At 44.5% G+C, this 17,564-nt stretch overlaps 2 protein-coding genes across 3 annotated transcripts; one reads left to right on the forward strand and one right to left on the reverse strand.

The window, feature by feature from the left end:
• Nucleotides 1-1,069: 1,069 nt before the first annotated feature.
• TMEM207 (transmembrane protein 207) lies at nt 1,070-5,058 on the forward strand. Of its 2 annotated transcripts, none has more exons than XM_015871512.2 (5): nt 1,070-1,271; nt 3,046-3,083; nt 3,418-3,462; nt 3,893-4,032; nt 4,907-5,058. In XM_015871512.2, the coding sequence occupies exons 1-5, from the start codon at nt 1,197-1,199 to the stop codon at nt 5,050-5,052; spliced, it is 444 nt and encodes a 147-aa protein (XP_015726998.1). In that variant the 5' UTR covers nt 1,070-1,196; the 3' UTR covers nt 5,053-5,058. The 2 variants fall into 2 exon arrangements, with proteins under 2 accessions (XP_015726998.1, XP_015726999.1); XM_015871513.2 differs by having other exon boundaries at nt 3,418-3,453.
• A 3,986-nt stretch (nt 5,059-9,044) lies between these two features.
• CLDN16 (claudin 16) lies at nt 9,045-17,174 on the reverse strand. Its single transcript, XM_015871504.2, has 5 exons — nt 16,749-17,174; nt 13,470-13,572; nt 13,052-13,216; nt 11,760-11,951; nt 9,045-11,437 (listed from the first exon to the last, which is right to left on the reverse strand). Exons 1-5 carry the CDS (start codon nt 16,890-16,892, stop codon nt 11,298-11,300), a joined length of 744 nt encoding a protein of 247 aa, XP_015726990.1. The 5' UTR covers nt 16,893-17,174; the 3' UTR covers nt 9,045-11,297.
• Between the last annotated feature and the right edge of the window lie 390 nt (nt 17,175-17,564).

The raw sequence follows: 17,564 nt of genomic DNA on the forward strand, positions 1-17,564 counted from the left end.
ACTGTGGAGTCTTTCTCTTTTTAGAAAACAGCTAAGAAGTTGGACAAAATTGAAAGGGACTGGACTGAACAGGGCACCAACACTCTCGGACCATTTATATTGTGTAGCACATCTTCTTAGCAGCATTAAGAGAGGCGCTTTCTCAGAAGGCATCATTTCAGTAGCTTGACTTTAATTAGCATTGAGCTGAAGTGCATGTTTGAGAAGACCAGGCTTTATGCAAAGCACTAAAAATAAATATCAAACCTGGCTCGAGCACACGTATCAGAGTTGGTTAGACATCTTGACCTCTTTGCTGAGGAAAAACCATGGAGACATATCTCAAGATCAGTTTAGCTCTGTCAATCATTACTGAAGTAATGGCACCACGACATAATGCTTAACTTCTGGAGCGACTGCTAAACATATTCACAGCAACACTCTTTGTGTTAAACCTGGAAGAGCTGTACCTAATGGTGTGTCTCGGCCACGGGTTGTAAGCTTCAGTGACAACCCATTATTGGCTACCAAACAGCCTGGCATCACTCCTGCTTTGTGGTTATCAGAGATTCAGTGTTCCATCCCAGTTTTAACTACATGTTCTGGGCGTAGCTATCACTCAGCATGAAATTGGTACTTGCAACAAAATTCGGTATTTCACAAAAACCACTTTAGGTAAGTCTTTTCCTGATGCGTTGCCTTCTGCAACCAACACCAGCAACTGCACTCAGCAGTGATGAAGATGGTGAAGGTGGATTGGATAGGGGCTGCCTTCATGCTGAGGTCAGAGGCACAGCTCACAGAGGCTTGAAGGCAGCATTTCTTTTCCTGCAATGACAGAATTACAGCTAAAGGCATCATGTAATGAAAGCATATCCACAAAATTTGGTGATTCTTTATTTGCAGAAGGTCCTACTAAAAACAGACATGGGTTAATATGGAACTAAGATTCAGCAACAGGAATTTGTAAACACCTATGAAAGTGCCAAAACACCTGCAAGGTGTTGACCTCAAACTAGTGTTCATTTAACTTGTAGCAGCTATTAGAGTGTGCCCATGCAAACCCTGAGTTTGTTTCCTGGCTAGCGGTAATTTCCAAAGGGTGTGAAGCCTTTGGGTAGTGTGCTCTGTGGCCAAAGGCACAATGTGCAGAGAAGTTTTAAAAGCTCCAGATCACTGCTGCAAACAAAGCTCTTCCTGCATCTCCCCAGCTAGTGATGCAGAGACCCAGAGTTTTGTGTTTTACTTCATGGATTACAGAAACCGGAGTTCTGTATTTTATCTTCTTCCAGGTAAAAAAACCCTTCAGTTGTTAGATGTTCAGATGTTAGGAGTTTTGTCTGGGGGATGTTTCAATTTTTATTGAGTTTAATCAGCATCCTTTTCTTTCAACCAATTTCTCTCTTGGTGGGGTAACCTGGTAAATTTGAGGTGGGTTTAATATTCACAACGTTTCCAAGTAAGGAAGAGAAAGCTTGAATACCTTAATCTTTTATTCTCTCTATGGTTACTGAAATGGAAGAGTACGAGTCTTCAGCAGCAAGAGTGGGTGTTTGGCTGCATTGATGGATTACTGGCCCAGTGAGATGCACTTTGCTGCAGCTCAACTATGTGATGGTAGCTGGGCTGAAGTAGTTTGAAGAATGATAAAGGAAAACGCAGAGGTTGTCATTCAGCCATGAAGAATACTCAGGGCACACACAGTCGCAGCAATCAGCTGTCTGGTTTTGACCTGTTATTCTAATAATCAGCTGAAGTGTAAAAAAAATTAAAATATTCTGCACCAGGGTGCACGTGTGACGCAGCAAATTAGCTCAGTTTTCAAAGGACACGTCTGGAAGAGTTCGTTTTGAAGCTTCTGTCTTTTTCCCTGTTCCTCATTCAGGTTTCAGCCGCTTGTGAAATTCCATAGATAATGAGAGACTCATTATACCTACAGACCACTGGTGAAACGAGGGGCTGATTGTGCCCCCATTACACCGAAGGCAATGTGTACAGGATTAAACAGGCTATAGAGATCTATGATTTCTTGCTCTTTACAGAGACACAGGAAGTCCTGTTAATTAGAGATGTAACATGAGACCTCTCAAATATACATACTTAGTACAAATTTCTAAATCCCAACAGAGCTTTCTAGCTTCACTCAAAGTCAGAAACCTCTGCATCCTTCAGGCTTACAAAGAAGAGAATCCAAGTATTATAATGCTTTATGAATTATGTTAATACATTTTTCCAAGAAATATATCTCAACTCTTCCATCTTGTTTACTGTTTCCCGGTGTTGTTGCAGTTCTATGCCTGATCTGAAGGGTTTTTTTGGTAGCAAAGCTTGAAGTGTTGTAACACATCTAACGCAAATTGTCCAAAGATTGTATTGAATTGTATTTAATCTTGCTGATGAACAGGTCCGGTTACTTTTTGCCTAGACAATCTGACACTGAAGCTAAGGTCAACAAGGCTTGCAAAAGTAAACTTGCTTGAACAGAGAGTAGAAAATACACACAAAGAACAAGTTTTGGGCTCACATATTTGCAATTGTGAATACACCTGAAACCTGACACTGAGAACGATGCACTACGACTATCCAGAAATAGAAAAATGCAAGGCAGTGCACACATCCAGTCACAGTGGCCCCAGTTTACAGCTACATTCACAATTAGCCACTGGAAAATAGCTGCAAACCAGCAATTAGGCACAGGAAATTCTTCAGCTGACATTTCTGCAGAATGGAGCCCAGCTCTGTAAGCAGATCTCTGATACTGCTCCTCGCACGGCTCTCAGCCTTCTCTTTTCACATAAAAGGAAATGCATTCCCCTTGGTCTAGCTTTCATCTTCAAACTATTGAATTTATCGAGCTGTTGGGGAGATTACCAACTGATTTCAATACAGGCTCAGAGCACAGATACACAGGGAGCAGGGAGAGGAGCGATTTCACCCATGCAAGTGTGCTTCTATTGCTCTTCCTTCCAACTTCCTTCTCCAAGACAAGATTGGTCATTACACTGATTTCAAACAGAACAACAAACAGTATGATTTGCCCTCTCTGATTTCCATGTATGTTTTCAGCCAGCAGACTCTGAGCCCAACTGTGAGCCTGGTGAGAGGTGAGTGTGGCTCTCTGCCTTCCAGCCACTCCCATTGCAGGCTTACAGCAATGGCTTTCCTTCCCAAAATGAAAAAGAAAGGCAGCAACTCTTTTTACCCCTGATTTCAGCAAAAACTCAGGTGGTGGGTGCTGGTGTTGAATGGCAAATCAGTTGCATGCTGCTTTGTATATCATCATCCCATCTAAGCTTCTGATCACGCTCCCCCAATGGAGGAAAAGTTCTCAATCATGCACTTACCGGTGATGCTTTTCTTCATGCTGATAGACAAGCATTGGAGCCTGTCTGGTCCGTACACACTGGACTGAATCTTCCTTTTATTTTCCCTTGTTAGATGCGTCAGGCAGAACGATGAAAACTTTAGCAGCTGGTACGTGTGGTAAGTTTCAGATCTGTTCCAGAGAACAAGCTGGCAAATAATTTTACGTGATGGATATATGGAGAGAAAGGCATTAAGAGAGACAGATAGCTGGAGAGCATTGCTTCTGGGTTGTCCCTGTATTCTGTCTTTACTGACTAATGGGAGTCATTAATCCATGGCTTCACTGTACACTGACAACAGAGATGGGCAAACCTGATGAATGATTTCTGGGAGAAATGCTTGAATTCCAGACAGCACTCATCACTGAGAGACGTTGGTTTCCTGGGACTTTGATCATGTCCAGCACACTGATGGAGAAAATGCAACATTTAACAGCTATTTGCAAAATACATTAATGAATATGTTAATTTGAAGACACGCAGCCATCTGTTGGTGCTGCCCACAGATGGTGATGACACTGTTCCCCCCACTACTGCCTCTGCCTCAGGTTCCTGACACCGTTTCTCCTGGCCCTGCTCCTTTCCTGTGGGATCTGCTGCTGCCTGCAGTGCTGGCTGAAGCGGAGAAGCAGCCTCCAACCACGCACTCTGGCCGTCTTTGCACTCAGCAGCTCAGATGCTTTCTGTGGTTAGTCCTGCTTCCTGCCTACTACAAGACCCCGCTGGTCCCCCACCTGCTGGTTCCATCCAAAAACCAACACAAGGTGGACAGCTGTGAGTGGCAGCCAGGCTGCATCTGGGTGAACAGTGTAGTGCCCAAGCTGGACACCTTGGGTTGATGACTGGACCATAGATTAAGGGCTTAAGTGAGCCACATCCACATCTTTTTCCCCATCCAAAACTGCAGCTGAACTCAGTGCTGTCCCTGTATGTCTACATGTCCCAAAGATGCCAAGCTGGAGCTTGGCCATCATGACACTGGATGGAGGGATGAGGAACCTTGTCCTTGGCACCTGGCAGCCCTTCCCAATATGTGACTCGAATTTCTCACCTTCCTGGTCAACATAAGCCACCCCAGCAAGTATCTCAATGGGCTGATATCTGTCAGGAAAGAGTCTTGGTGGATGCTGCTTATTGCAGTAACCACCCTCACATTCCCCCAGAAACATCTAGAATTTGGGGAAGGGGCTATAAGGACTTTATGTAACACCCAGATCTGACCTGGAGTACTGCCAGCAGGCTGGGCCAGGCACTAGCCTCTCCAAGAGGAATAAAGCTCATTCTGTGATTAAGCTAAGCCCTTCCCAGAGGAAGAACTGCCAGCTTTTTGGGTGGTCATGAGAAACATCTCCACGGGGAGGATCCACCCAAACCCACCCAGATTCCTCAGTTCTCACTTCTTGCATCTGGAGTTTGTGGTGAGAGGCTTTGTGATTCACAAAGTACACCCATGCCTTTCTTGTTTCCAAGTTGTTTGACAGCTTGTCCCCAGCTCACCCCTCTTCTCCTGGATCTTGTCCTTCTCTGCCTGCTCTGCATTTACTGCTTTGTTTTCTCCCCAGCGAGCGAAGCCCCTCACTGCCCATTCTCCAGATCTCCAAGTGCCTGCATGAATGTGGAGAGGTCCTCTCCTACCCTGCAGCTCAGCCCTGGGGGGACTGAATTGCCTCCATCTTATGAGGACATAATGAAGGAAAATAAACTCTAGACACCATATGTTGTCTTTCTGCATTTTGTAGAATCTTAGTATCATAGAATATCCCAAGTGGGATGGGACCCATGAGGATCATTGTGCCCAACTTCTTGTTCCACTTGGTTCATCAGAGAACTTCCATCGTGTTACATTATTGAGAGAAAATCAGCCAAGAGCCTAAAAAGCAGCACATATTTCACATGAGCCTAAAAGGGGAGACCAAACGCAACACAATAAATGCCAGAAGCGTGTGTTGAATCTGTCACAGGGGCTCACTCTGACATTTTGATAGGGCTCTTGAATTTTGAGAAGCTCACTGAAAGATCTGTGTTTTTGGCTCAGCCCGCAGATTTTTCTCGAGCTGGTGCAGCCCCGTGTGTTTTAGGAATGAATGTTGATAAATGACTCGATAGTTACTTCTCAAACTTCAGCTGCCTCCTTCATTCGGCGCGGTGCCAGCAAACACCCTCTGGCAAAGTCATGTTGTTCTAATACATTGTAATGCAATCATGCCACTCTGTGATGAAGAATCGTTTGCCACATTTAAAATATTTAGCACAGCATATCAGATTCATCTAGCGCAGAAGGCAGCAAATTTATAGCCAGGAGAAGTAAAGCAAATGATAGGAATTATAGTGGAAATCTTGGCAGCTGTGAAACAAACAAAAAAAAAGTGAATTTGCTCACTTGAGCCATTCTTAATTTAATGATGACTGACCCCCATTCACAACTCTTACCCTATTGTACCTAAAGGCCTTGTGTGGCTCAGGACCCACACAGTACCCACACAGTCACTCCCCATGGACAGAAGTTGTGGGGACAGGGATTTGATGGTCTGTCACAGGTATTTATTAGGATAAAAACTGTTATTTTCTCTGAGGTGACCACTGTAGACAGGATAGGGAGAAAACTCAAGAAGCTCTTCCCAAGCAGGATCAACAACACCCAAGCCGTTTCTAGGTGTCATAACCTGCCTACTCCTAAAATTATGGAGAATTTCCCCTTTAGCAGGATTCCAAATGAAGACAAAGATTTCCTTAATTTTCCATGAGCAGGTCACTAAGGCTGGGGTCAGTTGGACCTGTTTTCCTCTTATCTCTCAGTGGGGGCTGCATTCAGAGCCCTGTACTGTAGAAGCCAAAGGAAAACGCTAAACTTACCATGTGCCCAGAGAACTGCAAGCATAGCAGGCACATAGGTTCATTTTAGGTACCACAAAAGATGAATCGAAGCCCACAGCCTACCTCCTAGAGCATCTCCCCAGCCTTAGGGTGGGAGTAGTACCCATTACCCTGCTCAAGGAGGAAAATGGGAAGATAAATCCACCTAAGACTATGAAGTGCTTGCATATTCTCCTAATGAGGCTATATAAGTACCTTAGGTAGATAAAGAATAACAGCATATTTTGAGAGACAAATTCTCTGCCAGCACCACTACAAATTATCTCCATAAAATCTTATTTTAGAAGCGGCTTTAATGTTTGACTCTCGTGTGAGAGGAAATAAATGTTACTGTAGCAAAATGAATGCTTGTGCCAACAGGCTGAAATATTACAGGGTTTATTAATAAGGAAAATTAGCAAGCAGGGAGTCAGCCAGCAGAGAAGTTGAGCAGTCCCTGAGTGTCCTTTCCCTTGCTGAACTGCAGGTGATTAGCACCTCTCACAATCAGACCTTTTATACACATAACTGCTTCCACCACTCAGCCCCTTCAATTTATGCCCTGAAGCATGAGATTTGATTATGTTTGTCACTTCAGCTTGCACAGCCTGCTACTGGGCATTAAATCAGCTGCCGCTTCCTTCCAACCTCCACGCGGCATTTGCTGCAGTGACCCTTTGGTGGAAGTGCACTCCACTGGCTGTTTGCAAAATGCACTGCATAAAACACTGCCCTCCTCTGCTTGTTAATTGCTCACCCCTAAATACACTGCCACCCCCTTATTTCACTGAATGTCACCTTCTAATCAGGTGACCAGAGAGGCTAACAAGCAAGGAGAGCTCTGTTCAGTGCCTCCATCACTCTGAATCGCTCTTTCACAAATTCTAGCAAGCTGAGTTCGTTTCCAAGGAGGTGAATCCTTCCCCAACCACCCAACAGAGGGCAAGCGAGGCTTTCAGCAGCGCTCCGAGGCGGCTGCAGCTCTTGCAGGAGTTCTGCTGGCAGGAGGTTGGTGATCCTGTGCTGCTAGTGCATGCTCTGCTTCGTGTCTAGGGTGATTTCATCAGGCAAAAAAGAAATGAAAGGACTCAATCAAAACTGTGACGAGTGGTTTCCAGTAAAGCGAGGTACTGGTTGTCACCAAGTCGCTTCTGCAATACAACGGGAGCCGTGGGCAGCTCCCAAGCCTGCTAAGGACTGGGAGCTGTGTGTGAAAAGGGTTCACGTGGGATTGTTTTGGGGTGAGTTGGTGTATTTTTTTTTAATAAGCCAACCTGGGGTGGGGAAGCGGAGCACCCTGAGAAAGATCTGATAGCTCAGTGGGCAGGACAGCCCAGCTCATGAGAGGAGCTGTCCTGGTCTTTGGATTTCTGGCTGTGAAAACAAAGAAAGGAATGAGCTCCCTCCTTCTATAAGTGTATTCAGGACAACCCCACCAATCTTATGCTGATCCACAATAGGTGCCCCCCTTATCCTGCATGTAGCCTTACTCCTTGGTGCTCTGGCAGAATCACAGAATCATTGAGGTTGGAAAAGATCACTTAAGGTCACCAAATCCAACCCATCCCCTCCATGCCCATAATAACCATGTCCCTTGAACACCTCCAGGGACAGTGACCCCACCACCTCCCTGGCCAACCCGTGCCAGTGCACCACCAGTCTTTCTGGGAAGAAAATTTTCCTAATACTCAACCTGAATCTCCCCTATGCAGCTTAAGGCCATTACCTGTCAAGGTTTCTATAGACCAGTGTTTCCAACCTTACAAAAGCAGAAACTTGACATGGAATCCTATGCTTTTGTGAGCACTCAGCCCTTAACAAGGTCAATTATTGCAGTTCAGCTGATGTTTCCTAAGCTATAAGGAAATATAAGCTATTTCTTTACAACTCATTGCCTTACAAGTTGGGTCTACTTCAAAAACATGCTTGTTCTGCTGTGACCTTCTGACTTCCTCTCATCTTATAATATATACTACCCACTGACTTTGAGAAGAAATAGCAAGCTGCTCTAGAGAAGCCCAGAAAAGGGCTGCCCCTGAAAGGCAGGTTTTTTATGAAGACACTCATTAACAAACCTTGACAGGAGGGAACGGGGGAGGAGAAGAGTAGGTAATTGTTTGGTGACCATCTGGAAGCAAAAGACAAAGAAAACATGGAGAGGCAGAGTTGGACTTTTACCTCTACATGTCAACAGCTGAATAATAAAGTCATTGATTGGCTCTTGAGCAAAACAGATCAGCTGGGGCTGCCAGGAGGGTTGCACATGAATATTGTGAAAAAACTAGAATTGTTCATTAAGACCCTGGTCTACAAGCTTTTATATAGGGAGGAAGATGAGGCTGGGGACAAATACTCTCTGGGTAACTGTGATACAGTTCAGGCTCTTTCCTTTCTCACTCAAAGGCATCTTACAGCAGGAACTCTACAGCTACCCAAAGAAATTTGTCCTCTGTTCCCTGTGACAGTGCTTGGCCAGAGTATTTTTGTCATTTAATCTCTTGTTCACTGTATTTAAAAGTGGCAAAAGAGCAAACAGTGGGGTTCCAGCCCCGGCTGAGAAAACCTAGTTTTCTTGGTGGAATTTTATTTTTCTCTCTTTGCAAGTTTAAAAAATTGATGAGAAGTAGATGTGCCAAAACTAGGGATAGAGTTGGCCAGCTATCAAAGCGCTGCTGCCACTACTGATGTGCACCAGGGCCTGGCATCTGTCGGTACTAGCAAAGGCCTGGAATCCCACCCTATTTTCCTAAAACCTTCCAAGAAAGCAGTTATTTCCCTCCCAGGAATCACCTACCCAAACACCTCCTTGGGCAAACCTTAGAAGAGGCATTAGAGGAAGACGACATTCAAAGGCAACTGTGTTTATTGTATCTCAGCAATGTGACAGTATGTAAGGAAAACAGAATTCTAAAGAAACACAGAATTCTAAAGAAACACTCTTATCTAATGAAAATAATAGGTCAGATGTACTGAATTCACAGAAATATCAGTGCATGTGAAAAGCAGCAAAATCCCTATTTTAGAAAATATCAGTGTACATGCATGAAGATACATTAGTTCACAAGGACAGGATAAGAATTTCATGATCCAATCAGGGTCACTGAAGTTTCAAAATTCTCTCTGGCTAAATTAAGGTGAAATGACATCTAACAATCAGTAAATGTTTATTTGTATCCCACTATGATAACATTCGCTTAAGGGTAATAGGGGGTGTGGAATATCCACTGAATCTCTTCATCTTGGACGTGTCAGTAAATTGACTCTCATTATTTGATTGTATTGTTTGAGGTTTGGGCAAACAGCTAAACTAGAGCTTCAAACCCCTCACGGTGTTATCTTCTCAGACTGATTGACCTGGGTCAACTCTGACACAGTCTCAACCCCTACTAATACATATTGCTTCCCTTCAGAAAGCCAAAATGGATGAATATAATCTTAGAATCATAGAATTGTTTGGGTTGGAAGGGACCTTTCAGATCATTTAGTTCCCAACCCAGGGACACCTTCCACTAGACCAGGTTGCTCAAAGCCCCATCCAGCCTGATCTTGAATGCTACTTGCCAAGCATCCCACAGCCCTTTATTATCTTTCAGATGCAGGTGGATTATGTTCTTCCAGTCAGGTGCGACATAAGGCCCCCAACCAATACATCATCAATATATTGGTGTACTCTGAGTCCCTTTCTAGGAGTGATGCATGCAAGTTCTTGTGCCAGTGCGCAGTGGGCAAAGGCAGTGAATGAAGATACTCCTAGGGGAGGTAGGTAAAACTAAACTGCACACCCTCCCATGTAAGAGCAAACTATTCCTGTCTGCTTCTTTCAAAGACCATTACAAAGAGTGAGTTTGCATCAGAGCTGCTATAAGAGCCCTTCTGGCCAAGGCTGATCAAGACAGTGAAAGGACAATTTATTGCAAGCAGGAAAGAACAGCTATTGTAGATGTCATCATTTTATTATCTCTCTCTTGCTTGCATACATCAGAATGGGTAATCAATATCTATTTGTAGAGCATGAAATCACCTTAGCAAAGAGCTAAGACATTGCTGCCCTCTGTAACCAACATCCAGCCAGAACACCAATAGGCTGCCCTGATAGGAACTTGGAAGAACTAAAGAAAGCAGCTTATTACCTTGAGCTCACCTGCAACGTCTTCAGTCTTGGGGACCAGTTGTGATTTTGAAAGAGAAAGGAAATCTTATGTTCTTCCTGGAGGATTTACTGCTAATGAGTAAAGAACTAAACTAAAATAGATTGACATCATGGCATGACAGTGAACTAATGAGAACTACACACTGTAGTCATGAAATCAAATTCAGAGTTCAATCCATCAGTGCATGAACCATCACATATTAACAACTGATCAAAACATCACATAGATTGTCAGCAGGATTCAAATGAAGCAACTCAACATTGGACTGGCTGTTACAAAACATTAACCCAGCAAACCTAAGGGCTGCTGTGACCTTTACTTAGCCCTCTTGTGCAGGAGATGGATCCTCCAAAGCTAACAATTAGCGTGCAGAGAACAGAATTAACCCTTATACTACATGCATACTGAAGGCAAAAATGTCTTGTGTTTATGTAATCATTTCTGTATACGTGTATATTTGAGGAATTTGCACCCTGAGTTAAGCCAGTATTTGGGAAATGCATGTGTGCTCCTAGAGAAGCACAAAGCTGGAGGGACAGATGGTCAGCCCCAAAGTGTCCTCTGAGCCATTGCTTGGCCTGACCCAAAAACAAGCTGAAGACCATTAGGATGAAGGCTGAGAAGTCTCCCCAGCTACAACATACTCCAGGAAAGGAGCAGGAGAAATCAACGGTCTGAGATCTGCAAGTATATATTTATTAGCAGGTGATTCTAGATTGCTCTTCCTCTACTACTCCAGGAAGCTGGAGTAACAGAAATGCCTATCACCTCCAGATCTCAATGTGTCTTCTTGGCATAATCTGAATTCATCAGTTCACCCATAACTTGTAGTTCCATCTATTGGGATCTGTCATACAGTTTGAGGTAATTCATGCTGAAAACTGGTGGCTGATGTGGGAGCAGCTGATTTATTTCACTTGCACTGATAGCGATGAGCCAAAGTTCCTTCTCACACTCTTGTGTCCACCGCATACATTTTGGCAGTTGCTGTTTGTGAGGATGGCAAGTGCACATTTGTTACAATCGTCCCAGCAGAGGAATAGCCTTTCCTCAAGGAGTATGCGGAGTGGAGCCTTCCAGAGCTGGTCTCTAGGAGGAGAAAAATGGGATCTGCTCACAAGTGCTCAGTGGTTCTCAGACTGTTAACCCTCAAAATACAGAGAAAGAACAACTCCAAGATACGGCATAATAACATTTTACGCCATACTTGCACCTCAGCTCCCACCCAAAACCCTTTATGTGCCATACAGTGCTGCTGAAATAACACTATTCCCATTTTACAGCTGAAGATTTTGCAATGAAGGATGAGCAACCATCCTGAAGGAAGTCCCTGAAGGACATGTGGGCCTGAAGCAGGCCTTGAGCAATGTCTCTGCCCCTTCACAGTTTCAGATCTGCCCTGGTTCCTCACCTCTGAAAAGGTACATGCAGCAAGTGAGCAAGGACCCAGATAAGAAGCAGCCGAGTGATCCTGCCATGCCAAGCCAGCATGACCAGCCAAACTTGTACTGGATGCCCAGAAAGATGTTGTGGAAGACCAAAGAGGAGCGCTCCACGTAGACATCAATGGCATACCACATCGATCCTGTGATGCCTGGGAGACCTGCAGGACAGGAGGGAGGTGACACACAGATCTCCCAGTCAGACCACAGCAGTCATGAGGAAACCACAAGTACAAAATCCTGAGATGTAGCCTTCTGCCTCCTGGATCAGACTTCAGGATGGGAAGAATCTCCTTGGACAGGCTGCCCGAGGAGGTGGTGGAGTCACCATCCATGGAGGTATTGCACTTACAGGGATATGGGTTAGTGGGTATGATGTGATGGGTTGATGGTTGGACTTGATGATCTTAGTGGTCTTTTCCAACATTCATGATTCTATGACTCACACAGATTTCTGCGCTAAGTGGCAAAAAATCTAAGCTTCTTCTTGTAAAGTTGCTTTGAGATACAACTTTTCTAATCTTTTGATTGACTTTCAGAACTTCAACAACATTTTCAGATTGATTTTGTGAGGTACATGGAGGGTGTTTAAAAGAACCTCTCTAAGTATTTCACATGTGCACCCAGTATCTGAGGTGAGTTTCATGTTAAATCTACATACACTGAAGCAGAGGTGGACGCTCAATATTGTCATAAAGTCAAATGAAATGACTCGGAACCTGTTGGCAGTCTATTTATTTTTGCATTTAAAACTTTTCCACTGGCTGTAATAGCAAATCATCTCAGACATTAAAGTATTTATCACCTGGGAAGGAGAGCTGTGTTATTACCCTTTTGTTACAAATGAGCTGAAGAGATCTGGGCTAAGTGACTTGCCCAAGGCCACACAATCTGTGGCAAAGCCAGGAACTGAACTAGGGTGCCAGGGCATTTCTAGCCCTCTGGCAGTTCTGTCTCTTTGCCCTATCTACAGCATTGACTTCCTCACCATAAATCAGCAGTAAGTGGAAGTCAGTCAGCTCGGCAACCAAGGAATCTGGCCAATAATTGAAATGGAAGAAGATAAACTCAACTATTTGTTGCTAGTAGCAGGCAGAGAGTCCTGGAAGCTATACTGCACAAATAAAGCAAATAAACATCCTTCCCCAGTGTTTACTCTTTAGAAAATCACCAGCTCCTGTCTCCAAAATAAGGGAAGGCTTTAAATCTCCTTCTTTTTGCTGAAGGATGCCCTGCAAAGTGGGGAATGGACCAAGAATACCTGCAATGAGCAAGGTAACTCCAGACACCAGGCAGATACGCAGCTTGATAAGTGGCTCATCTGGAAGGAATTTCACACAGTCCAGTCCCAGGACAAGGAAGAGAAATCCAAATCCTGCCAGGATATCTGCTGTGATCATCATGGCTCGGGTCAGCACCAACTTCACTGCAGAACAGAAACAAAATAAACAAGGAATTGACATGAGGGTGGGTAATTGGGTCAGGTCCTGTGGGAACACCTTTTCCTGGGGTAAAGCTTCCTCCAGCTTCCTTTAGACTAATAATTGAAAAGAAATATGGCCACAGTATATGGGTGCACCAAATTAGCTGTGACTAAATAGAAGATATGTCCTTTCTGATCTCTCTCCTATGCTCAGGTGTCCCCAGCTCACATGGAAACATCTTTGCCTCTTACGTACCAGGGTGCTCAGCGAAGATGGAGTCATACTCATCACATGTTTGGATCCCATCAAAAACATTTGTGACACATTCCCACCACAGACCACGGCATTTTGTACTCACCTATAGGTTAAGGAGAAAGAAAAAAGGCCCTAAGTTAGTATATCCACCAATCCAGTGGATGGGCAGTTCAGTAAATGTCTTGGTTCACCTATGTTGATGGTTAACGACTTGTGAAGTACTGAGAAAAGAAGAAAGATGGAAAGAAAAGGTAATGTTTTCTATTTCTGTTCTTGATTTTATATTAGAGTAAAAGAGATTCAGATTAAATTAAAAAAGCCCTATTGGGGTGGATACAATTTCTGAGGAAAACTGGGAGAATCTAGGGGTGGCTGGCTGGAGATAGATAATCTAAGAGGAGGTTTGATCAGCCCTTGACAGCTACTTGTCCAGGCTGAGCTGGGCAGGGCAATGGACCAGACGACCTGTGAATCTGCCATTCCACTCCCTTCCAACCACCTCCCTGCAGAGAAGGCTCTGAGGATGGAGGTTCCCATGACTCATAGGGACCTGCCTCGTTCCAGGAGGAGGTGGCCCCATCAGGATAAGGGAGTGTTCTGTGCAGAGTGGAGGTGTGAGCCCCTTCCCAGACGCTTCTCAAGGGCTGCCCCAAATGACTCAACCACAAACACCAGCTGGAAGAGCAGGGGCAGCCAGTGCTGATCCTGGCCCTGGGGCTCCTGCTGCACACTGCCAGCTGTGGGACCAATCACACTAATCGTCGAGACATCCAGGCTTTGTTCAGCTTGCAGTGGCATCATGGCTCATCATTTCCCATCCTCCTAAAGCGTTAGATAGCATTCCTGGCCCAGCCTTCCATAAATCACTTGAACACGGGAGGCGTTTTCATTACCCATGCAAATATGGCAACCAGCATCTCCGAAACGCTTCTGGGATTGCTCATAGGAGGAGCAGGGATAATGTGAGGGCAGCTCAGGACTCCAGCCTGCCCCGCTGCTGCCAGGGGCACCCCACTGGAAACAGTACTTGGGGAGTGGGTATATCACAGGGGACAGGAGGTGTGCTGGTTTGGGTGATGCAACAAATTTCCTTTTATTATGCTTTGTTAATCGCAAAGCAGATAATAACGCACCCCAGACACTTAATGAAGTCTAATTCGGAATGTACTGAAGCCTGAAGCCAACCACAGCATTGTCTCCACAACACAGCGTACATGCCAAACTGTAATGCTCTCTGTGATACTGAATGGTGGATTACAGGTGTCTACAAATGACTCACTATTTCAGACTGGTAAAAGAAAAGTTATTGCCCAAGTTTCAGTGAAAACAATCCATAAGTTTTGTTTTGTGAAGATGAAAACTACCTGCAAGTTCTCAGAATGCTGGGGGCAAATCAAATTAAAAACATCACAAAAATGAAGAGTCATGCAGGAAAAAGATGGTTTCATCGACTGTTATTTTTCAAGGGAAGACTTTCATGTAAAAAAATTTGCATAGATGTTAGTTTTCACTTGAAATTAACATATTTTTATTAAACTGCACTTTGTTCCGCTTGTGTTTATATCATTTCATATTCATCCTAAATCTCTGTGGGTTTATTCACACTATTCTGTATTCAGATGCTACTCTCAAGTACTTCCTCACTTGCTCACATTAGTATTGCTTTTTAAACCTTACCAGCAGCATCTTCACATCCTCATCAACAGTATTCCAGGCTTTGTTAGCTTCCACATAAAACAGAGGCAGGTCTTAGAGATACAAAATCAGTGATCATTGATCTGGCTTGTGAATCTACCCCCTTTACAGACTGGGAAAAACTTGATGAACGTTTTTTGCTTCTTGGGATGTTTCAGTTGTTACTTACTCTTGTTATCACTGAACATGGGCAAACCCAACCACTATTTCTTCATTTCTCTTTCCTCCCATAGCAAATTTGCTCTGGTTTCCCTGACCCAGTCAAGGGCTTCTCGAGGAGCTGCACATCTCATCCCAAGCTCCCATCTCCAGCTTTGATTGTGAAACACACGGCCACGACCTGCTTTCCCTAGCACAAGTACGCATGTAAAACATCAACTGTGTAATGACTGCAATACATATAATCATATCCTATGCGTAATGTATAATTGCTACTAAAATAATTCTAATACAAAAATAAAAAACGAAAGAACAAGCACATGCTCACCATCCCGAGGAAAGCACACAGTGTTTTACAGCACTGTAGGAGGTACCAACACACAGTGACTGCCAAGCACAAGAGTGAACCAGGCACTGCTTAGCAGTGGTAGGGATTCTTTTAATCCAGCTACAACAGTGAGGGACAGAGTGCACACAACAGTGCATGTTAGGAAGCAGTTTATGGTTTTTACCAGCACAAACAACTGCAAATCCTGCCCCAGCCTTGCTCACAGTGCATGACATGAGGTCAGATGGGTTGATAGCAGGACCCGATGATCTTAGTGGTCTTTTCCAACCTCAGTAATTCTATGATTCTGTGATTTCTCCTGAAGTCAAAACTCACCTGAACTACCTTTTTCCTAGCTAAAACCAGCAGTTTTTTACTCCAGGCCTTTCTGGCCATGAGAGGTTTCCCTGCATTCCCATATTGCGAGAAGCAGTGAGTCATTAGGGCCATTAGGGAGCTCATTCAGTCAGGTATTAAGGCTGGGGGCATTTTGCTCTATTATTTAGTATTCACACTCAGAGCAGGAATGTGAGAGTGGTGCCTGCTAATAACCACAGGGGGTGTTAATGGGACGCTTAGGGACAGCCCAGCACAGGTGCCTCCATGCCAAAAAAGACAAGGTTACACAGCCTCAGGATACTGGGATCAATTCTTTTCTAGACTCCCTTTACTTAGGATTTGGGTTTTCCACCTCCATGGTCCCTATGCACCCCATAGACTTTTGCTAGCTCTATAGTTCAGTGGCTATTAAGAAAAAATGTTTGTTGAAGATGCACGTGTTGGACTTTATCACCAAGAAGTCTGACCCTACAAAATTAGGAACATCTCCAAAATAGCTGTGCAGGCCGGAGCTGCAGGGTGACACACTCTAGATCATGCACACTTAAATCTGGAGCCTCTTAACCTTTCCTGAGAGCAGAATCCAGCAGAGAGAATTACACAAAACACCCCTTTTCCACAGCTTTTGCCAGAGCCATTCATCTCATTTTCATCCACTTTCATCCTTCATGACAAGGGAAATCCAGATGAAAGTGGACCAATGATGTCGGAAATCAAACTCACGTCCTAGAGAGATCAGGTTCTCCAAAAGATCTTACCTCCAGGGAATCATCAGCGTTCACCATCCAGCAGTCTGTCCAGGTAGATGCTATCAAAAAGCCAGTAGAGAAAAAAGCAAAAAAACAGCCTACATACTGGAGGAAAAACCTCATCCCAGCAGGTGTCGGTATATCCAGTGGCATGGCAAAATCAGTGCCCAGGTCTTGTTCTTAAGGCTGGGCTAAAGGCAGAACCTCAGCATCCCAGGTTGCTGCCATGTGTTCCAATGGCCATGAGCAGAAGGAAAGTCTGCCTTCTGTAGATGCCACATGTGGAGAATGGCAGCAGGAGCGATGTTGTACTACAGTGGGGATGGGAGGAGGGAGCCCGGAGCTGCTGCCACCAATCAGCCCCACATGGATGGAGCTGGTCATGCCTGGCTGGAGGGAATGGAGTTGAGCACGAGTGGCATGCAGGTAACCGGAGTCCTGGACTTCTGAGGGGAAAAAATGAAAAGAATGATGGCAGAAACTGGGAAAGCAGGGATTTTTAGAAAGAATCAAAAGCTGTTGTTCAGTGTAGACGTGTTGAGCGCCGCTACAGTCACACTCAAGAGCATCCATGGCTACATGCATGCAATATGTTAACATTTATTCCTCCATACTTGTTAATGCCTGAGTACTGGAAAACTATAATGTGTACAAGTGTAATTCCCAGGCCCTTCAGTTCCTCTACTGTGCTTCAGTACCTCAATGATCCAGCTCAATGCAGGAACATTGCCAGGAAAGGAAGGGACCAGGCAGCCAGAGCCAACACCAATAGCCCCCAACAACCATCCCAACTCAGGTGTGGAGCCAAACCCCAAACTCCACACA

Source organism: Coturnix japonica, chromosome 9, assembly GCF_001577835.2.
Source record: "Coturnix japonica isolate 7356 chromosome 9, Coturnix japonica 2.1, whole genome shotgun sequence".
NCBI classification, from domain to species: domain Eukaryota; kingdom Metazoa; phylum Chordata; class Aves; order Galliformes; family Phasianidae; genus Coturnix; species Coturnix japonica.